Genomic DNA, 24,338 nt, shown 5'->3' on the forward strand with positions numbered 1-24,338 from the left:
AGAAGTCTAGACTAAAGCGCAGAGCCTGGTCTCACGCCTGCTCCTTCCCGAGACAGGAGCCCGCCTCAGCACTGCTGGCTTAGGGTGCTTTAGCCGAGGCTCCGAGGTTAAAATAACCCCGGAGAGCACGTGGCGTACAGGAAATGCACAAAAACCGCTTTTCTGATCGGGTTTTACAGCACGAACGTGCTCCTAGGGGGAAGGCGGGCCTTAGGGGCAGCGCAGCCACCGCAGACTGCCTCGGGAAAGCAGAGCGGCGGGGGCTGCGGAAAAAAAAAAGACTGAGCAAAGGTCACGTACTCAAAGGCAGCGAGACAATTGTTGCTGACCTTTAAAACTAACTCGAGGAATACATGATGCTGGCTATATTAAAAGATGGGTGAGTACCTGTCAAGCAGGAGGGGGTTCTAGAGCCTACTTCATCCATGCAGTCTGTCAAAAAGACATTTCTACATCATTAGTGTACCTATAAAAACATGCACTTTACGTAATGGCGATTCCCAAAAGATTTGCAGATGAGCCATTTCATGTCATCCATTGACAAGAAAGAGATGGCAGTATATTAATTTAAGATTTTAGGATTAGAAGAATAAATTTTGTAAGGCAGTTAGGAGAAACCAGTAGTAGAGAAACTGAATTCATGCAAAAATGAGAGTACACAGCAGATACGCACACGGTAAACTTCATTTGAACTTGTTTACAAAATTGACAAAAAAAAAAATCACCTTGTAAACTTATTCACATTTCTTGGAGCTCACAGAACTGGTTATACTCGCATGCTGAAATAAAGATTGTCAAGCCTCGTCTCACCCTGGATGACATCCAAGTGAGTTGACCCTTACAGCAGAAACAAACTCGGTATGGAACAAGATTTAAAGCTTGCATTGTGAGTGAATTTCTCTAGCGATTTGGTAGCACTAGGAAAAGGGCTGGCTCCAGTACCTGACACTCCCTCAAGCAGAGCGAGCATCAGCACCGTCAGTTTGCTGCCGAGAGCTGGGTGTAATTTGGAAGCAGTGATGAACTCGGGGCATCACCCCACCGAGTGTGGTCCACAAGGGCCGTCGATTGCATCAGAAATGTAAGCAGTGGAGACAAAGATGGGTTTTATAAAGTGTAGTTCATCATTTCCTGAAATTTGCCCTACATTCAAAGGCCTCAAAAGAGCACGGACTCTGTTCCTAAATAAGACCATTCAGGAAAAGAGGGAGAAGGGGGGGGGGGAGAGAAGATGCACAGTATTTTTTACATAAAACCCAAGAATCTTCCAAAATGACCAGCTTTTTAGCCCTCTACCATCAAATCTACCTTTCTGAACTGCAAGATAGTAGCTTTCCCCAACTCTACAACACACTGCTTGACCTCATCAACTGCAGGAGGACAAAATGGAAGTAAACTGAAAATATACTTGGAAACATTTTTGGTAAACACTCTCTGGTTTCACTCTCAGACCTCACATTTCAGAAATGGAAGCAAACAGACATCAGGTAAGATTTCCGAGACACCCACACATTTCAATACCAGTCAGATCACAAAACCAGTAGGTTTGAACAAGAATGACTTAAAAATAAACCAAACCTTATCAGTTGTATTCCAGGGAATGAACCAACTTAATGTATACGTGGCGAGGAACACCCTTTTAAAATCATGTAAGAGCTTGACGCTGCTCTCAAAGGCAGGAGAACGCTTGCCAAGGCTCTTCTCCATAGAAGCGAGATCCAGCACAAACGGGTTAACAGAGTTAACATCACTAAACCTAGAAATATTTTTTGGTATAGTGTCCCCTCCCCTTTTCCCCGGGGCAGAAGCCCAGCACTGGGGACTGCAGAAACAACTAGTCCCAAATGTTAAAGCAATTACAGTTAATAGAAATTCTTAGCTTTCTATACTGAACGAGGCTGCTTTAGAAAGCATTTTAACAATTAGGAATAATATATTACAAAGTTACTGAGAAAAAAAGATGAACTGTGATCTTTTTAGACGTTGAGGTACATTAACAGCAATTGGGTTATCAGTCTCCAGACCCTGGATGCAACCAGAGTTAAAAAAATCATCCAACCTGTGCGACTGAATACCACCAACGTACTTGGAAGACATCTTGTATATCCCTAACAGCCAGCTGCTTTCGACAGTGTCGGATGGGATTCAGCTTCACCACACTGCTCCGACGGATTCTCGGTGTCGATGATCACTTAGCTGGTCTGAATTGAGCAAACTTTTTAAAAAAAATGAGTTAAGTATAAATAATTCACAAACTGTTTTGTGCAAATTTTTTTTATTTCCACATTTATATCACAATGTGTCCACTTAAAGGACCAAATAGCAAAGTTGCTCCCTTCTGCATCCCAAGAACACAGAAGTCTAGTTACTGTACATTCACTAAGGCTCTTTGTTTTTGCAAATTGCGTTTATGATGGATATCCATAAGGCAAACAATATCTAAAGGAATGGTAACAAGTATATTTCCAGCATACAAACAGGCTTCCTTTTTCCCTCTCACAGTACAGTTACAAACTTGTAGCACCCTCATTACATTTAGATTCTAGAAAAGGTGATGATTCTTTTTTTTTTTTTTTCCTAGAAGTTTGCAGGAAGGGAAAAGGAGGAAAAATATTTGGCTGGTGGTGGTGGGATCAAAAATATTGTTAAACATCTAGTTTTTGCAGCATTTCTCAGAGACTGGATTTAAACTGAAACCAGACTAAAATATGTGGATGCCTATGGAATGTTGAGCTGAAGCTGGTCTCCCAGCCTGCAGTGCAACACCTGCTGTTTAAAACCCAATCTCCGTACCACATGACTTTAAAAAACGCAATCATGTTCAGAGATGTGATACAAATAAAACTACAGTTTTTGCACATTGTCTCTCGAATATCTCACTGCCAAATAAAAACCCAAATCAAGTCAAATAAATAGATGCATATTTTGTTAAGGTAACTTCCACAATTTTCTCTGTACCTGCCTGTAATAAGATTCCGGCATTCAGAAAGTGCTGGAAATCCTCTTCACTTCTTGGGGACTAACACTTTTTTATAGCTGGCTCGCTATAGAGTTTTGAACTCGATTTATCAACCTTCGTATGCCTTCCTTTGCAATTGTTAGTAAACTGGTAGCAGCATTTCACAAAAGGAGAATTTAAAGGAAAGAGCTGTAAAGAACCAGCTCCCTCACACCCTCTGCTCGTTGGGCCTGTTTGTCCAGGACAGGAGGCTTTCTCCATCTTTAAGTGGCATAGTGTCTGCCATTTTTGCTAACTGCAGATGTAAAAGCATTTTTAGCAAAACTGTGCTCAGTCTAGGCAGACGTAAGGCAGGATGTTCAATCTACCATCATCCCCATGTGGATCTAAAGATATGCACTGTGTCCAATCATACCAGTTACCCTGTGTGTCATAACAACCGTTCACGCCTGGCCAGTTATGTTCACGTATTCTGTTGAGGTCATCGCTTGTGACCTCTCTTGTGACCCCAGGCAAGTCTGTAGGTTTGCTGTTAGGAGCTAGAACATGAGTCTTTCTAGCCTCTTTTCTAGTGCTTTCCTCCTGCTTTAAATATTCAGACATGAAGTAGTGAGCTCCTGGAGTCTGTACTCCTGATGAAGACAGCAAGCTACTCTGTCTGTTTAAATATGACTGAATGATTTCATTTCTGGACAATTCTTTCCAGTTCGTTTGTTCAAAAGGGCTTTGCAGGTTGGGTTTTTGCTCCTGCTTTTCTGTTTCTGTCCTGTGCTGTTCAGTAAGTGCAGGGATTTCTACCTGCAAAGGATCTTTCTGTGTTAAAGGTTTTATCTGTCCTGTCATGGGATCAAAAGTGAGTTTTCTCTCTTTTAATCTCACAGGTTTCACACCCCCTTCTGTCACGTGCCCATCCAAGTTGACTGTATAGTCTCTGGGTCGGTACCTTTTCTTCCTTTTACTATCGGAACCTGAAGCAGCATCATCACTGTCCATTTTTGAAGTGTCCTGTGAAAAGCCCATGTGTGGCGTGAGAGATTCCCCAGGGTGAGAGCTGGTTTTGCAGCTGGGAGATGTGTGCTGTTGAAGTGTCCCTGCTGTGTGCCTGTGCTGGCTTTCAGAAGGTACCTGCTGCTCCTGCCAGTGCTGAGATACCTCAGTTACTGATTGCTGAGAGAACTCCAGTCTTTTTGCTGGCATTGGAGGTGTTGATGGTTGCATCAAAGATGGTGGTGGTGATGGCACCTGTGCAGTATCTAAGAACTGAGACCTTTGAGATGGACTAGGCATTGAATCCTTTGGTGAGTACGTAGTATGCTGCCGAGCAAAAGTATCATGCCTAACATTTCTAGGGCTAAACGAGGAACAGCGAGGACTCTTAGGTTGGTGCGGTCCTGTGGTTTCTTCCGATTTATCATGCTGCTGAAGCACTGCAGTCTTTAATAACGAGGAAGTGCTTGAAGGTTTTACAAGTCCTGGAGAACTGGTGTGAGGTTTTACAGCATTTACTGGGATCTTATTGTGTTTATCATTTTCACTGAGTTCTGTCCTGCTGCTTTCAGGCCCTGCATGTAGATTTACATCTACAGGACTAGGAAAATTTTCAGGACTACCTCCAATGCCATTTGTTGGAGGGGGTGAAGAGTTTTGTAATACTTCATGACTAGCTTTGGAGACTTTTGGGGGAGGAGGGCCCTGATGCCCATCCCTGTGTTCACCTTTCCTTTTCCGATTTCCCAATTTCTCTGTTTTTGGAGAATTTAGCTTCTGTATATCGTTCCTGCTTTTCAATTCACTGATTGGCTTTGATCCAGCCACAGCAGGAAGTTGCGCATCTGGTTTGCAGTTGTGAGCACCACCATTTGCTGATCCAGGTGGATTCGGCAACCCTCTTGGCACTGCTTCATTCTGGGTTACAGGTTCTATCAACTTTTGCCAATTCCGCAACAATTTCTTGGCACGTTTGGCAAGTTCCTCATTGGATGTCTTCTTCCTCACCTCATTGATAAGCCTCCCAAGTCTCGTTTCCTATAAAGAAAGAAAAGTTGTTTTACAAACAGGTATCATTCTAAACAAAATTCTTAAGGTAAATTTCTGCTTTGTAATGCTTACCCTAAGAAATACCTAGTTAAAAAACCACTAAAGATTTAAGTGTTGAATTAATGTCTTTGGAAAGGATTAGTCCAGTTGGTCCAGTGCTCTGCCATGCAACATGACACCTACTGTAGGTTTCAAGTCACCCTGTCTTTATTCCCTGTCTAAAGCACCAGAGCCATTAGCTGTGAAAAACATCCGAGAATAATTCTTTAATCAGCAAGAATCTTGAGAATAAAGGTGCAAGCTCAGATTCGAGGGGAAATGCAGCACCCAAGGCAGAAGAGGTGCATGTTTATCACAATGGAAGTTAAGATCTGCAGAAAGAGGCAAGAGAAAAAAATTCCAGAATCTTTGCCTATTACGGTAATACGTTGACAATAAAAATCTCCATTTCACAAACCTGACTAGCCAGGGTGCGACTTATGTCCTACCTTCTGCCTCCATCTCTCCTCTCCCTTCATTCCCCAGTGTCTTGAAAAGGTATTAAAGATCAATTTAAACAAGCATTCCTAGGGTGTCCCAAAGCGGTTTCATAAGCGGAAGGAAGTGAAGTGTTTGATTGTTCCCAAAGCACATTTGAAAACAAAGAATTGTTCCACAAGTCAGATTACTTAAGAAAAGCACTTCAAAGGAAAACATAGACTGGACTGTGAGAGAAATATGCAACATGTTGTGATACATATGTTGAAATACAGCAGGAGTTATAGTTAAGCAATAGTCAAAAGCAAGTAATACCAATAATTTCAATATAAAGATTGAAAAAGTTTTATAATTTAGCCACAAAAACTTTCTTGGGCTCTGTTTCTAAGTGTGGCCAGTGAGGCTGCAGCTGCTATCCCACCTGATACTTCAGCTTTTAGTACACCTGATCTCACCAAATAGATCAGGCATTGAAACACGCTTAACTGAATTTAAGATTAATTTTATAGACACAGAGTAACTATATTCCTATTTCAGATTCTTTGGTGCTTGGTCACCAAACATCTAAAAAGGTGACCAGTACTCCAGCAAGCAGAGTGATGTTGCTGAATGCAACAGAATTAATCAGTAGCAAGTAATGATTAATTTAGTGCCCTACACAAACAGGAACTGTGCTGCACAGAATACTGATCTGAATCCAGAAAGAATCACTGTGTATGCATCGAGATGTCAGAAGCAGCATGAGAGGGACAAAAGAATATCTTAATTGTGAATCCTTTGCAATCAATCTATTGTTTCAAGAAAAGCTCTTATGGAAATCAGATAGGCAGAGAAAGTCCTTTTATACACACCAAAATCAAGTAATGTTTAGAGGGTGACATACCTCAAGTGCCTCTTTGGTAATGGGATATTTCTCCAGGCTGGAGATCACTTCCAGCACTGCCACCATGTTATGGATCTGCAACAAGGAAGACAAAGTCACTTCATGTTTCACGTACAAGTCTTAGTTATCAAATGTAATTTAAGACTTTCCACTTTATAATTGCTGGAAGCATTAATCACAAAATTACTATCACACTGTCTGGCTTTAGGGAGCTGGTTGTTCAAAGAATAGGGACAAGGACACTTTACTGACCTAGTTGGAAACTGCAGGAGCTGTAATAAACATACTTTTATGTAAAACTAAAGGAAACATTAGCAATAAACCCAGTGTGGCTTACTAGCAAAGTTCTGAGACCCCTAACCAAGGTATCAGTTAATTGTCCTACAGCCTAACTGGAAACGTAAGTGCCAAGTGGAAGAAGGAGAGCAACGAGTCAAATCAGAAATCTTGCATTTATTCCTGTAGGCACTGCCTTAGGTTTACACAAGTCACCGTTCTACAATTTTGTTCAAAATATTGATGCCTCCTGTAGCTACACACCAAGAGTCTAAAAACCCAGGTACAAACTCCTCCAAGTCTGAAAGCAGAGATGAAGCAGACGCTGTGCCCAGTAGGTGTCCTCAGACCATCGCCCAGCACCAGACGGACCAGGCGTGGGATACAGCCACGGCTCCTCAACAGCCACCTTAAAAACGCCACCATCATTCTAGAATTGTATTTCCTGGTATGTAAGATGGTGAGGAGTAACTGCAGAAATTCACGTTACATTAACAAAGCGTGTATCAGATTTTCTGACGGGCTTCACTGCAACATTTCTGTGTGCACGGGTCAGCTCCACACAAAAGCAGCTGCCACAATCTGCAGGTGTTAAGCACAAGTGTGATTTTAATAATTTCTATGAGAAACCTCAGACTACAGAGAGATCTGTATTTCCATTGTCTGATGTTAAAAGCACCAAAACCTGGAAGTTCTAATTCACCTTTGCAGACAGATTTAAGAGATAAGCAAAGGAAAGCTTGAATCACAGTCTCATTTATTGCTTAATTTAATTTGTGACTCAACTGGACGTGAACTGCATCCGAGAAAAATCTCACAGCAAGAATCTCTGCAGGGATCCCACGTTATCCTAAAGTCTTACCAGAAACATAAGCAGGTAGTCTTACCCTCCCAGCCACACACTCCGCTGCAAGATTCTTCCTTTTAAAAAGACTGCAAGTTTGTAAGAATTAGCTTTTTCAAGCCAATTCTACCCTTCTATTAAGATACAACAGGAGAATCAGAAGCTGAAGTCTCTTCCTTTCAGAAAATCTTGTGCACAGACAATGTTTTTTCCATCACAGCAGGATTGCTTAGTTTCGGAGATACTTGGATGAAGCTGTCAGCAATTAAACACTTTGCCTGATTTTTAGATTTACTTCTATCAAACTTATTTTTAAAGTCTATATAGACTTTGAATGATTCTAACTCTTACAGGTTGTAAAACCAACTTCAGACCAAAGAGGAATTTATTTGTCATGGTCTTTTCTTCACTGAACTACAATGCCTCTGCAGATATTTAAAGCCCTACCATCCGGTCAGGTCTGGTAAAACTCCGCTTAAGCTTTAAAGCGGCAATAGCACATATTTTGGTATATTTTAGTTCTTACTATTTCGCTTCCGTGCACTGACTTTCTTCCATGTTTTGATCCTTGCACTGCCCTCAGCGCCTAGGAAGGATGATTTAGCACCACAGTTTAAATAATACATAACGCCAGTGTTTTTTTCCAGTTTCTAGAACCAGAGCACTTAGAATAGCTAATGCTCAATTCTGGGAGTTTCCAGACAAACATTTTTAGACTTGCAAAACATGATACTCTCCTTCTCAACACATATTTTAGACTATGAATTACCAGGGTGCAAAAAGGCTCCGTGTATTGCACACACCAATAATTGGTACATTTATTTTTGCCGTTACTGGTAATCCCCAAATATTCATTATCTAAATGACAAACTGATGGCAAAAAAGGATCATTAGTCTATCAAAAGGTCAAGATGGGGAAAGTGATATGCTCATGTATATACACACCTACAGAAAGATGAAATTCGTCAGGGAATTTCCAGTAACAGCTTTGCCTTTGTTTCAATATACCCAAATGCACATGTATGGATGCCCCCCGAATGCTAAATCACCTACCGGAGACCAGGTCTACACCAAGACTGATAGACTGTTACTTCACTCCCTCCTTTGAGGGACACATGGTGCCAATTAAGACAGCAAAAGCAGCCTTACACCGCCGAGTCTGTGCTGATCGCTCAACTTCTGGTAAAACACAAAACACCCATTTCAGATTCTTGACACATTTGTAACCAATAGAAAACATGCTGTCACACTGAAGCAATTGCTGCAAGGAGCACGAAGGCTCACACTCGAGATCAACTGCAAGAAGCTCCTCTCATTTTCCCTTCTTTTTGACCTGCAGGGAAGCATGGTTCTTAAAAAAAAAAAAAAGTTCAGGCAGGTTCAACAACTTCTCCACCCTTCCCCAGTAGTTTTGTGTAGTTTTCTTGGAATGCTTCACCCAAACTGCCATAAAGAGAAGCTTGTAATAAAAATCATATTCACTCATTTCAAAATAACATAGAAATGAAATTTCTTGTGGTGTAGTTAAACACTACGATGAAAACAAGATGACCTCCCCAAAACACCTCAAGTATCATCTATTCAACGTGAAGACACCTATTTCAAGAACAGCAGCACATCAATATCGCACACGAGTATCTTTACCTTAAACCGTCTGTTACTGGCTTAATAAAATTAATATATTGTCACATAACTGACATGACCCTGAAGTTACAAAACCTACCAGGACATCATCCTACTTTGAGCAGCACCAGAAATGATAATTTATTAATGCAAGCTGCTATTAAAAATGCTTATTGGCTACACAGCAGATAGGCAAAGTAACAAAGCAGAGTGGGACAAGGGAGTTTGGCAACCTTGCTCTCTTTAGACACTGGTTAAGAGTACAATTGCATAAGTCAGCATCTCAGGAACTTGCACATCGTTTTAGTTTCTATTTGCCTTCGTCTACTCACACTGCAACCCATTACTACCACCCCAAACCAAGAACTTCTATAAAGCAACCCCAGGACCTCGCATTTAGGAAGCTAAGAGTAATTTATACGGCATTTCAAATTATCCCATACTATTCCCATGTTGTGAAGATTGACTGGCACACAGACTAATTCACTCGGAAGTTTACTGGAGAACATCTGCTTTGAGTCATCTACGATAATCCTTTCCAGCCAACCCTAATGACAGTCACAGAAAACAAATCTTATTTATTCCATGCAAGTCTCCTTAAGTCATTCAGCCATACTCTGGAGCTTACTACTGGTATCTGAGATCTCTTCCAAGTTAAGCACTAAATGTTTTTACTACAGCCTCAGACAAAAGCATGGGTTTCTGAACTCTCTGGAAAAGATCAAGCACTTAACTTCCTTTTTTTTAACTGCCATCTTAATCCTATTTTAAGCTTTTATAAATCAAGAACAATTCAGTAACTAACTTCAGGGTAAGTGCTACACAGCAGTTTAAAAGCATAAAAAGCGTGTTCGGGTTTGGGAAGTTTAATGTACAGCTGTTCCCTGCCACCTCCAATTCTACTGCCTCCTTCCCAGGCAGATTTGAAACCAGCAGCAAACTCCAGATCCGCATGAGAGCTGGTATCACTGTTTCCACGTGCTGGGGGCGCAGAAGGGTTAGGACTACCAACCTGCTGGGACGCGTTTTATGTTGGACTAGGACACGACTAGGACACTCAAATGTTATGCTTCGATTCTCTTCCTTCATCTACAGACCAGTCCAGATACAAAACACAAAATGAGCACCAGTGTAACACCTTTCCTTCTTCCTCAGGACTGCCTCGACACACAGGACAGCCTGCATCTCACTCCACTGCTGCCTAAGAAACAAACGTTACAGAAACATTCGATTGCAGTCGTTTGAATAAAGCAATTTTTTTTTTTTTTTACATGTTTCACAGGGATGTTTCTAAAGATCTTTGCGTGCATGACTAGACCATGATAGATGGCAAACCAGATCTGAGTTAGCAAGGATGGTGTTGCAGAGACTCTTAGTTATACAGGCCTGCAGTAGGAGAAGGAGTAGGTATTTCCTTGTAACACAAAAACCTGAGAGCTAGGTGCACGATTAAAAAAAAATTGCAGTGAAACTGCTAATGCAGATTCCTATCCTACTGGATTCTGGCTAGAAAGGCTCTTTTTAATCACTTGCATGAAGTTCACGTAACAGCACTAAAAGGCATCTTTTGACACAGTACCATCATCATCCATATGGGTCATATTAGTACCTTTAAAAGTTTTTAAAGGGTGTTTAAACTTGGCCTAGTATGTCTAGAGTCCCTAATCACTGAAACTTTTCTAAAAACAAAGTGTTAACGCTATTATCCTCCTGAAATCACAGGTTATAATAATAATCAATCTGACTCCATTATAAGCATTTTGAAACAGACTATACAGATACATCAGAAGATGCAGGCTTTGAGAGAATGTATTTGTCATCATCCTTCAACTTAGTTCGTCAGAATATGCTATAAATACTCAATATTTTGCTAGTTTCAAAGAAAGTACGTTTGTAACATTTTCCCACCCGTAGTATCAAAGCAATTTTACAAAAGCAAGCAGAGAAGTGGACCCACCGTGGAAGACTAAATAGATCTTTCTGTATTTCCCACAGATATAAATCCAGATCTCCATTGCCAAGTTGGTGTTTTCTGTTGGCAGTTAACGTAAGAAATGCAGTATGGTCTATCCACAAGTTCACAGGAGCATTTGTACTATTTTTATTGTCTTCTTCCTGCTCCTAGGGACAGCAGCATTTTATTGGGTGGTTATAAAAACTGTCATATATCTATGGGTCATGTATATCCTTAGGTAGCACAGGATAACGTTCAAGAAAATCCCAGGGTCAAGGTCAATATTGCTGAAATTGCCAGGAAGGCAGAACTGATTCAAAAGGAGGTACAGCAAGAGCACCACAAGCAATGTCCTCTGCTCGCATTTATCTTCTCCAAAGCAGTGCAGTGATTACCTGCATCTGAGCACCAATTCCTACCCCGGACTGGGGTCTCTGATCAGTATGAGATCTTGCCCCCAGCACTGCATTTGTATAAAAGCTACTTCATTGCATAATAATCTGAAACACAGAATAAGAAGTAAGAAGAGAAAAGTTGCTATTCATAATAGGCTTTATTTAAATGCTGCAATGGAAATACAATAGATAGTGTTTATTTAGCACTTCATATAGGACGCATTAGATACCAGACACTAACAATACATATCAAGAACAGTAAACTATAATCTCATTTTTTCAAAGATACAGACCAAACACACAAAGTTAGAATTCAGGTTACAACCTGCTGGTATTTAGTTCAGTTCCCTTGCAACTGATCTATTAACAGTTTCCCCTACCCCCAATGTGACATGATGTTGTCTAAAGATAGGGTACACGAGATACTATTCACAGAAATGACATACCAAAAAGATGACCATGCACTACTTTGTTCATAATTATTGAAAATGTTTGAAAGTCAGTTTGCTAAGCGGAGTTCAAATATTCAACAGTACACAAAAGATATTCTTAAAGGTGGAGGCGAGTTTTCTAATAGTATTTAGTAAAGCAGATCTTTAAACATGAAGGAATCAGTTATTTGGGTTGAAAGTCATCCACTGAGAGTTACCTTCTATGACAGAGAAATTAATTTGGAGTCCATGCTTTGAAAACTGATCAGAAATTTGTGCTGCAAAACCACAGGTAGAAGAAATGCTCCTTGACTACAAGAACAGTCAAAAAAAGTGGCTAGGCACAGCAAGCACTTATCCTTACCTCTGGATTTAAAATTTCCAGATCTAATTTAAAGAGACAAAACAATCTGCATATATTTCATTTGTACTTAGGCTTTATTTAATGGTAGAGTAATATCATCCAGATACCTTCCCATATATACTTTACAAAGCCAGGATCATCAAACCAGAGTAAGGTCAGATTCCAACAAAATAACGCATTGCGAAGAAATCAGCAGACCTGAAATATTTCACTTGAGCGAGACAACAGTTTAGCCCTCTGTTACCTCTTGGCAGTAGGTACGCACGTAAGTAAGGTGTAGACAGACTACAACAGCCAAGAGATTAAGAGGAGTTTGCCAGCAGAAAACACAGTTTGCCCCGGCAGTTACGAACAGCCCCGAGACACGAATCCACAGCAGTTGGGAAGTGCCATCAACACTCTAGCTCTTCTCTACATGGTCCACTCCAAAGGAGACATCTAACCCTGGCAGAGGCCCTTGACACAGCAGGAAAACACCCCACACTTTGGCAAGGCAGGGGAAACCACCCAATGAAAGGAGTATCCATCGGTGAAGTCATTTAGAAGGCAAGATATAAGAGGTAGTAAAATACAGATTATGGAGACAAGACGCACACCCAGAACATAACCAGTTCACAGAAGAGCAGTGACACATTGAGGGAAGTCTTCCTGCTCTACAAGAAGGCAAATAGAAAACAGTCAACAGTATAACACTTTTCTCCATTCATATTTATTAGCCAATAATTGGAAGACATTCTTGTTACTACAGAGAGGAATAATTGTCTGTCAACGTCAACATTCACTAAACATTTTGTATAGTATCATAAGAATTTTACCTGCAGTGCCTACCCCTCAGTTGTATAAGAAACACAGAAGACTCACTGCAACATGACCCCCCACGCTTCTTTTTCCACCCCCCACAAAAAAACCACCAGACCATGAAGTTGGGTAAAACCTTTTTGGGGAACAAATTTATTATCTGATTTAAAAAGCGCAGCAGTCAAAGTGAAGGTTAGTTACATGAAATACTATTAAACTGGAAAGACATGTGTGGCACAAATTCAAGACAAGGGAACAGAGTAAGAAGAGGAGTGAGCACTGCGGACCACAAAGCCAGGCAGTCATTGTCACAGCAGGGCAGAACGCAGTCTCAATGGTATCTGCCATGGCATACTGCAAGCAAGATAATTTTAGTCTTGTTTTTCACTCAACACCATACTGATAAGGAATGGTATAGGAATCAAATTCAGCTGGAATTACATGTTCATCTCAAGGCACCACAGTTCAAGAAGAACACGTACAAAGAGGAGAGCAGTGATAAGAGGTTTTGAAAACATGGTTAATAAGAAAAAGTTTAAGTACTTGGTTCACACAGTATTGAAAAAAATAGGGAGGAGACACACAAAGCTTGAAATAAGCCTTCCTATGCATTATTAGTCATAATAAAGAAAATGGTGATCAACTGTTTTCATGCTCACTGGCCTAATTTGCAACAAGACAAATACTGATTACATATTAGGAATAACCAGAGAGCTACCAATGCACTCAAACAAGCTCTCAAGTAGTTTCCATAGCCACTACAGAGGTTTAAGAACAGATTAGACAAGTCCGGAAGGAGTCGTTTTGTATAGGTGATGCTACTTCAGTGAAGGTGATGGACCACGTAGCTTCATGAAGTCCCTTCCAGCCATGCACCCCTATGATTCACACCTGGGGAACAGATACTGAACAGCAAGTAGTAGAAACACATTGAAACGCCCATTTCTATCTAGTCCAAACTAGACTCAAAAGAGTAATTCTAAATTCTGTCCTCTCAAAAAGATACATAGAGGTAATCATACCAAGCAGTTTGTATTACAAAGGGCTTACAAAGTTCAACACTTCCAGACTCGCTGCCCCTCTGCCCTGCTGCCCTACCACACAGGGCAGGCTCACTATCCCGAGTGCAGTGCCCCGAGACAACGTGATCCCAGGAGAAATGCCCAAGGCTGCCCCAGCCTCGGCAGGCTCCTCATCACCACTCGGGCTCTGTAGTCACTCCATATCACTATTTCAACCGCCTCCTGCTTACCCCTCTACATCCCAACATCTGAGCATGTTTCCAAAACAGCACCGTCCTGTCAAAACAAAGCACAGTAAAACAAGAATAACCATGGAAACTCTTAGGTTTGACCCAGCCCTATACATCCACTGCCTTCTGGTATAAATACTACTGATCACACGGTCAGCTACAAATACGTTTAACATTTAGTGGAACAACGTGGCATGTCTTACAGAACGAGACTTGTCAAGTGTTGAGCTGCACAACCAGAGAGTATGAAATAATGCAACATGTACCCCCCAGCTGCAGCAATCGCTACAGATTATTTCAGCACAATAAATAATACCCACAGAACACATCACTAACACACAAGCCCCAAAAACCCAATCACTACGCTGGTCCTAAGGACATCTAACCACAACACAGTTTCGTTGTGTACATGATAACCATTTCTCCTCCTCCTCCACCTGTACAGAAACTTTAACCACATGAATCCTGGTAGTTACTATTTCTTATAAGCCATGAACTAAAGTCCAGAATTATTGCTTAAAAATTTAGAGAGCCATAAAATGAGGCTGCTGTGCAATCAAAGTCACAGGAACAACTGGTCCTGCTTCAACAAGAGAGAAACACAGAGTTTGTTGATTATTCAGGCAGAATAATACAGAATATACAGAAAATTCAGCCTTAAAATGTGCCCCTTTTGATTTATCATGATCTTGCTGCTTTCTACGGTAAGGAGAGATCCACTCATTCAGCCAGAAGTCTGTACTTTGACTGCAGTTATTCAGGGAAGTGAAAAGCCAACGCTGAGAGTTAATGCACAACAGGCGGGTGCCGGCAGAGCCAGACGCTCCCAGCACGGCAGCTCTCCGCTTCACCTGCACTCGCTGTTGTTATCTACCTGCGCTACGGTACGAGCGAAGTCAGACACCGAACTAGATTATGAGAATGACCCTTAAAGGCATCGCCTGGACAGAATCATTCTGCAATCACCTGCTTAATCTTAATGCACTCCGGAGAACTAGTGGAGATTTAAAATTATGCAACACGCATTTAAGGACTTGATGAGAATGGCTTCAAAGGGTCAAGAGCTTTCTGCAGTTCTTAAATATTATGTTACCCACCACATGGAATATCTACCCAGAGCTGTTAACACAGAGCAGTTTATATCTGAATGTAATACAGAAAAGCCCTACTAATGTCACCACAATATAGACTTTTCACTCTTTTCTTAAAAAATAAAACCATCTATCACCATATTGGTGTACTTTTAAATGCAGCAGGCCAACCTTTTTCAAAATGCCAGGGAAGCTTCTCAGCCGATTCCTTAAATGATAAAGGAGGCTAAGCTAAGAGCCTGTTGAATAAATTGCATTGTGGAATTTATTAATTCATCACATTGAAGCACAATATGCTTGCACGACTGCTCATGAGAATCTAAGCATGGCATATTTGTTCACAAAACCTGAGAAAAATAGTCTTACAAATTGGGAAAGTTTTAAATACCCACTTTGGAGAGAAGTCACTGTATCCTTTCAAGAGCAGTTACTAATACCTAATTTCCGTCAGCACATACCATAGAGAAGTTTTATGGATATGCAAAAAAAATTGAAATCCATTTACCCATCTCCTAGAATTATTGCTCACCAAATTCTAGATAAAATGCTGCTGCCAGTCACCCATATCCAAACACCTCCATTCTCTTAAGACTGTGCAGGTCCTCGGGAGAATATAACCTGTTGGGAAAGCGATGACCCCCTGATAATCAGTCAAGAACGCTCGGCCATTCCATTCAGTGGCACAATCATTAGCAGCTACTTAGAAACAAAATGGGTTTTCTACCTTTGGCTGGAAAAAAAATCTTCCCCCCAAGGACTGTAAGCAAAGCACACCACCTTTCATCTCAGAGCTTACAAGTTGTAGGGTTACTTTACTCTAAGGCCAGCTCCACTCCAGAGCCAATCCCAGTGTGATCATGACAGGACAAAAGAACCCAGTACCCCATCAGCATTTTATTTATATTTAAACACAGAACACCTAGGAAGCTGCAACCTGGCACTAGTTATTTCTAACCTAGTAGTAAAGAACTTCATGAATTCCACTTAAGAAAGCCCCACTGACGCTTAAGCCCTTGGCAGCCTGTCTTAAAGAGTCCAGTGAAGAAAATACTACATAAAGTCAAAACCCAATAGCTCATACTTTGGTAGACCGAAACTCTTACACGCCTGACATCGGAGACCAAGTTTTTACGATGCAGTCAGATTCTTAACTAGTGTGCTTACCCCATAAGCACACAAGCTGCAGGCAGCCCACCTTTGCAGATACATTTGAAACATCACCTCTTGCATCTTCTTCTCTTCCATCTCACCGTGCTCAACTCTATTCAAGAATCAGCTGTAGTTTCTCCAAGGATAAACTATAATATCGAGGCATATATTTTTCTGGAACTTTCAGAATGATAACTTACATACAAACATAAAAATTCCACGTTCCTTCCCATGCAATTAATTTACACAGCACGAGTGTTACATCCTGACCATGCTACCCGGCTCAAAGAGCTCCGCTTCAGTGACAGCTCCAGTGACAGAAACTCAGAGCCAGTTGTAGATGGGCTGGAAGTTTGTTCGCTGAAGAGAAATTACGAGTGTGCATCACCACCTCGGGAAAAACCCATGCTCCTCTACCTTCAGAAGTTTTACACTCCTTAAAAAAATAAATCCATTTAGACCTGCATTATAATCATGATACTCTACAAGCTGATTCTGCATGAGAACAGTATGTGAGAAAGCAGCTCCACAAAAGCGCTGGCTGTCACTCTTAGACAAGACTTCCACCTCTGCAGAGTCATCTTCACAGCACAGAGTTTCAAAATACATTTCAAAATACACCCAGTGGAGTATGTTGCTGAATACTACAGACAGACTTGGACGTAGGATTCCTCTCCTCCCCAACTGCTCTGTTAGAAAACCACTTTGTTCAGTAAAACAGAACTAATTATGTTTTACTTCCAGTGATTCCTCAATAGAAATTTCTACCACCAACTGTTTGGACGTGCTGAAAATTGTATACTGTGATATTAACAATCACACTTAAGCATGCACCGCTGCCCCATGAAAGCCATGCCCCAGAAAACACTAACACGCTGTTAAGTTTAGTAGATTGCACCTCAAATTAAAGCAATTTGCTAGCACTTAAATATTGTTCCGAACACTGAAAGCATGAATTACCCGCAGAAAGAATAATTTAGCTGTTAGAGTATTGAATAAACAAACCTACATTTATGTTAAACTGAATGTGATGTACCTACCTTTACCTTAAATATTTCTTTAAAGACCAAGTGCGTAAGTGGGGCCGCATCATACCATATGTTACACAGACCAAAGAAAGTTTATTTGACGTTATCACCAAGCACAAAATGGGTGAGACGAGATAGCAGTAAAGCATTATCAGCCAAAACAGACATGTTTTTTTTAATTTACAAAAACTATACTGACATTAATTTTAACTCCAAATCTAACATATTGGAGTAATTATGTCTCAAAAGACGTGCTTCTTAATTAACATCAAATTTCCCCAGCAGGCAGAACTGATTCCTTCAAAAAACGTTTGTGCTTCCTGAAAAAAGATAACTCCACTTGTCAACTGCAGCAGCTCCTTGAAGAAATTGGAAAAGGCTCTCCCCTCACAGGATACCGGGACAAAAAGCTTCAGCTGCTCTGAAATTACTTTGATCAGGAGCCAAAGTTGCCAGGATGACAACACTGTTGTGTCATATGGCCATACCAAAAACCCTGAAGAGATGCAACAACCCACACCTTACGCACTCCTAAACTGGGCTTACCCTCAACTAATTGTACAAAACCCTAACAAACGACAAATTAGAGTTTCTATCTTAGGTCCAGACTTCTGAAACACGGGCTGAGCTGAAGGTCTTCATATTTTCTAAGAGACAGACTGGGTCTCTCCCCACTTGGGAGCTTTTGACAGCAAATACTTTCCCTCCCACCCATGGCAGTGTCAGGCTGCAGTGCCTTGGCAGCAGGAGCCAATCCAGCTGCACTCCATGCCCACCCCAGGCCAGCTCCAGCCCTCCCGGGACCCCGCGCTCAGCTGCCCCAGCTCCCTGCTTTCTTGGGTTAGTTTTGTGCCAATGTGCACCAAAATGGCTTAACGCAGGGTCCCAGGTGCAGCAGCAGCCGCAAGAACACAGCTGCCCCGAGTCAGAGCAACCTGGGAATCTGCAGCCTCGGGTTCTTTGCTGCCTGGGAAGTTTGTTTTAGCACATCTCTCCTGGAAGGATGCACATCTTACACATCAGCCGGCTTTTCCACGCTGTGGTTCATGGTGACTATCAGAGATTATTCCTGATGTTTATTCCACCTACAAAAAGTTGGTTCTTCCGTTCAGTAAACTGCTTCATGGTTACATCAAGAAAAATGCGTTAGATTAGTTATTTCCCTCCCAGCGCTTCCTCCCTCCAGCCTCTGAGCAATCGAAGTGTTCATTTCTCACCAAGGCTCCATGCCATAGCGTGTGCAGACAGCTACTTGCTGCAAAGTTTTATCATTTGGATTTGAAAAGCCCGATCCCCTTTAATGAAACAACCTGACAAACTGAGGGCGTCTGGCTGGAGGGTGCTGCTCTGCAACAGCTTGAGCTTGTACCGCTTGGGGCTGCCACTACCCCACCGTCACCTCCCCTTGCCACACACGCTCCCCCAAGTACGCCTTGTGCCAGAACTGCCACCTCCCTGAGCCCAGGATGCGCCAGGGCAGGGAAAGCGCCAGGGCAGTGAAAGAGGCCCCGGACGAGCCTCCTTTCAGGTAGGGTTTGGCCAGGAGAGTTCCTCGGCTGGCCCGGCGCAGGCTCAGTGCCAGGGAGGGAACAGGAACGTGCAGCTGGAGGTGGGGAAGCGGATGGGGATCCCAGCAGCTCTCCCGCCGGGTGCAGCTCCATGGGCAGCTTCAGCTAGTGCAAGCGTGCGGGTTTAAGCCAAGTCAATTTTTGATTATTTGGAGCACTGGCCACACAGCCTTTAACGTAAGGTGGTTTACTCTTGAGTTGCAAAGCTCACGACTCAGGAGCATCCTCCTGGATATCCGTGAAGAAGTTTCCCAGTATTTCTCCCAGGAACACGTGCGGAGGCCCTGCATTACTGCATCGCAACAAGCACAGGGTACAATTCCAGACATCTTTGAACTGCACACAAGCGACAGCGACAATAAAGACTCCACAAATGAAACCTGACTATAAGGCACCCACTCTCATCTCAAAAAACAGACAGGTGTGGTTAACTTTCATAGGTAACACGTACCTCTTTCCTACGAGGTCCCAGGCCAGCTGCTAAGGCAGCAGGGAAGCATGAGGAAGCAAACTGCACTCAATTTTTCAGCTTCCATACTTATTTAAACACTTCAATATGCAATTCTGCTGCCATACCTGTGCCAGTACTATTAGTGATACACTAGAAGTTTTATCAGGTAATTGAGTTACATCAAAAACTACCTGGGAAAAAAGATATATTATCTTTTCTTTTTTAAACCCTGATCAATTCCCCAGTTCAGTTCACCACATGATCCTGCAAATAGTTGCACCAGCACACATAAAATGGGTGTACATAGCAGGAATAAGAAGTGGGTGTTATTTAAATTGTCACTGCTGCCGAAACAAACACTCAAATTACAGCTTAAGAGCAAATGACTACTGCCATCATCGCTGCAACCTGTGGAGTTTCAAGGAATTAACAATAGAAAGGCAATTTGGCATTCCTCTTGCTTTGACCCCTCAACCCAAACTCCCTGCTACTTTTGTTTGCTCAGATTTTGTCTTAGCAGCCTCAAACTTTGTAATGGTCTCACTACTGCAAGTGGTACTGTGCAAGCGAAAAGTTTTTAACCTCCCCTCAAAAAACCTCTCAAAAAGTAATAGGCTGTATTACCACCAAAACCAAATTGTCCAGGACTATCCAGACAAGTGCTAACTTGGACTAGTTAAACTCAGTATCTATGTAAGCATCACAGGCACTGTTGGAATGTACTTCCACCAAGCAAAAAAAGCTTTTTTGGAAAGAGGTGGACAGGAAAGCTGCAAAGCAAGGCCAAGAAACTAACCACACACCATCCTCAAACAGGTGAATTCAAGTGTATCCAGCTGTTTACAACACAGAGCATCGAAAAAAGCAGTTATCCTCATTGAAGGTTATTTAAAACTATGAAGAAACTGAATACAATGCGACTTACTGCACCAGGCCCAAATCTTTATCTGGAACCCAGGACCGACACAATAACGACACTTCAGACCCTACGCATTAGGAAACGCCACAACCATCCGCGTGTTTCGCCACACACCTGAAACACAATCTGCTGCCTTGATGCACAAAACGCAATACTACTTGAAACAAGACGAGCTACAATAAGGAAATAAACAAAAACAGTGAGAAGTACAACAGGTTCCAGCCTCTTTGCACACTGCAGCTTCCTCAAAACCGATAAGCTTGTTAAGGCCTCACAGAAAAGGATAAAGCTAAAGCAAAAGCCATGCCTAGTCTACTTTCGCCCACACGTAACACTTCCCTGCATCCAAAGAAATGACCAAGACCCTCCCGAAGTGAACCACTGTCTTCCTCCACTCTCTACATTTATATTATTACAGCAGTGTCTGGCACCTTCTCCCCCGCTTTTTAAACTCAGTTCTAGAAACGATGATAGAGGCTTTTGTTTCTAGGACTTCGGTAAAGCAATCGATACAGAAAACAGCCATGGAAGCATCTTTAACTATGCAACTCGTGCGTCAACTGGAAGATCACCCCAGGCCAATGCACTACTTAACATATAACAACACACAGACCAATTTATTATTAATAATTCAGAGCATGGACCTCTCCCGAAGGTCAGAGCAGCAAGGCCAACTGAGATACTGCATGAATGGCAGCCTGATTTACAATCAACTCCAACCACACAGTGAGCATAAAGGCTTGTTACTCAAACCAAAGCTAGGTTTGCATCACAGAGAGATCTTAATGCCAAATAATTAAATTATTGTCTAATATTTAAAATCAGGAAAAGATTGCTACATATTCAGAATGAGGAACCATTTAATTGCAAGCACAATTCTAACAGCCAGTTGGAAACGACAGGCTTTCCCACAGAGCTAAAACTAACAGATCTCATTATTCCTGACATCAGGTAATAAATTCCCTGAAGAGTACGGAGCACGACTTAACAAGGCGAAGGTGTTCTGCTTGGGGGAAGAGGTGGTTTCTCCGCACACTGAGCCCGAAGGGAAAAGCGTTGCTTCTACCAGAACCAAGGAATACCTCCCCCGTAAGACCTCACACACCTGCTACAATAAGGTTTTGGACACTCTTCTCCAGTTACTGTCTACACGGTTCTTCCAGGAAAAGGATTTTCCTGCAAGAAAGTCGTATCCCATCCCTTCACAACGATGGGCAATACCACCAAACTCATGCTTTCCTCCAACGTGAGCCTTGGTATGTTCTCGCTAACGCGTAAGCTTTGGAAGGAAATTGATGTTGATACTTAGTGTTTAAGTCGTGTAGCAGAAGTAGTTTGCCCATATGTTTTTTCGAGGGGAAAAGGCTGAATAAATGAAGACATGATACCAGACATCCTGGGTGGCTTCCAAGATGATGTAATTTTTTTTAAATAGCTTATTTCTTATAGGTCTCCTTTGAAATAGAGGTTACCCATCTAAGTTCCGAACTAAGTGTGTGAAACTAAGTTATAAATATATTCTGCAGCAATTACTAGAAGAGATCTCAAGTGCTACATGCATGTGTACAATTAAAACATTGCTCCTGAGTCAGCATGGCTTTATGTAGCAGTTAAAACAAAGACGAACAACCGGCACAGAAGATGATTTCTCAAAGCAAGCAGGTTCTGAAAGCCTGGGGAAAAGATTGTTTCAATCAGTTCAACTCAACACAGGTAGGGAAACTTATCTCTCGCTTTTTTTTTTAATTTAAGGCAGGACCTCAGAGTTACCCACGATCTGTATATACCACAAAGACCTTTACAGCTACACTGGAATTAACATCCACAATGGAGAAAGAGGTTGTATTAGAGAACGTATCAGTGAAGCTTAAATTTACAGTGCCCCACAGTAAAGCACTATAAAGAACCACATCCTCCTCCTCAACCTCACAAAACTGGACTGTTTTTTGCACACCTGACAATATTAGTGCAGTTTTCACCCTCTCCCCTCTCCAGAAACACGCACATACACACACCGACAACTATATTGAAAAGCCTGAATGAAATCCAGGCCTCAAAGCTTGACTTTCCTTGGTAAAAAGGAAGTCAATCACAATAATGAATACCGTAAGTTTGAATGCAACCACTTCATTTAGGAGAAGGTTCTGAAAGCCAGAAGAACATAGCCAGAGTTTTCCGAGAGTACCCGCAAGCACAGCAGCTCGTAGCTGCATTGACTTCTTCCTGCAGGAAAACATCAGAACAGTTTCTTATACTTTTATGCTGGTGCCCAAGTGCGACTAAATTCAGAATCTGCTTTTAAGCATGTTCAAAATTTAAGTTTTGTTTCCTTTCGTGAAAGTGGCATGACAGGTCGTTTTGTCGATTGTTTACCATGTATTCTACATGCTTTGGAGAAAAAAGTCTGAGATCTAAGCCTGCACAATGAATCTCAACGACACCACCTCTGCTCTCCTTCGAAGAAAAGGTTAAAATGGAAGACAGCCCCCTGCCTACAGGCATTTCTAAACAATGGGCTGATTTTTCTGCCACCAATTATTGCCCTGGATAAGTATCAAGTATGTAGAATTATAATTTAACATACATTACTCCTCAGCTTATGGGGCTACTGACCTGTTGGAAGCTCAGCAGAGCTCCTGGCTGATGCTCTAACTTCCCCTTGCAGGCAGCTGCCTGATTATTTCTGGTCCCCCTCACCACAACCAAACTGCAAGCACGTTCGCAGTGTAATGTAACATTAACGTATGGAGAAAGGGAAAAGTATCCATCACAAAATATATTTCCTGGCTGCTTAATTCCGCACAGCTACAGTGTTTTGGAAAGTAACGCCAGAATTAGGGTAACCATTGTAGTTGACAGTTTTGAAGTTAAAAGAAACCATAGATCTGTTGAATTTTGTTAAACTGGGTTGGCACTCAGTCTAACACAAAGTGAAAAATTTGCACCCACAAAAAGAGAACTCAGAGCAAACAAAATTAATGAAGTGTACTAACTGACATTTCAGCAAGATCCACGTTAAAGTACTGCAAACTCAAACAACTTTGACATTTAAAAGCCCACAATTACCATTATAATTCATTACTGTTACTCGAATGTATAATATTGCAGCTCGTGACAAATGCACATCACGGGGGATTACTGAAGAAGCTACAAGGTCAGGGTGATTTTTCTTCAGTTTTCATGTCACATGCAGGCCGCTCCAGAATGTCTCCAAATGGCAATAACTTTATTAGCTACTTTAAGACTTCAGTACAGGTCTATTACAAAAAACCACTTGTTCAGACAGAAGCAGGTATGACTTTAATAGAACCAAAATACCATTTCACATACCCAGCCTCCTGCAATAACACACACACGCGCACGTTCAGCCTGACGCACCCGTAGCTGCCCCCACAAACTGCAAATGGCCAAGACAAACCCACCTTTGCATCCTGCTGTGGTGACTGTGCGATCTAAGATTCAAAAATCTGACAGATTGCAAGCTTTGCAGTCCTCTCACAGTAATAAACACCTAAGCGGAGAACTGCCTTAACGTGCCAAAAAAACCCTTAAAAGGAGTAAATGAGGCTTTGGATAACCACCACTTAAACGTTAAGGCCACTTACAGGTAAAATACACGCCGACTTCTGCGCTCATGCTACGTCCCAGAAGGAGCAGATAAGCTCATTAGTGCGCTGCAGGAAAGGATAAAAGCGAAGACCGAGGCTGCTCGCTCCTGGAGCGACTCCAGAGCCCCGAAGCCACCGTCGAAGCCCTCCCGGCGTCCCCGGAGAGCCCGGGGCACCCCACGGCCCCGCGATCCCGGCTGGAGGCGGCCGCAGGGGCCGAGGAACAGGTGG

General features: G+C 42.0%; 1 protein-coding gene across 1 annotated transcript; it reads right to left on the bottom strand.

Annotated features, from left to right (window-relative positions):
* Positions 1–3,289: 3,289 nt before the first annotated feature.
* On the bottom strand, positions 3,290–24,135 carry MED26 (mediator complex subunit 26). Its single transcript, XM_009573635.1, is given in 4 exon segments — positions 3,290–4,984; positions 6,357–6,454; positions 23,134–23,235; positions 24,105–24,135. Coding segments are annotated over 4 exon segments (1,926 nt in total).
* Positions 24,136–24,338: the final 203 nt, after the last annotated feature.

Source organism: Fulmarus glacialis, unplaced genomic scaffold (assembly GCF_000690835.1).
Source record: "Fulmarus glacialis isolate BGI_N327 unplaced genomic scaffold, ASM69083v1 scaffold42902, whole genome shotgun sequence".
NCBI classification, from domain to species: Eukaryota; Metazoa; Chordata; class Aves; order Procellariiformes; family Procellariidae; genus Fulmarus; species Fulmarus glacialis.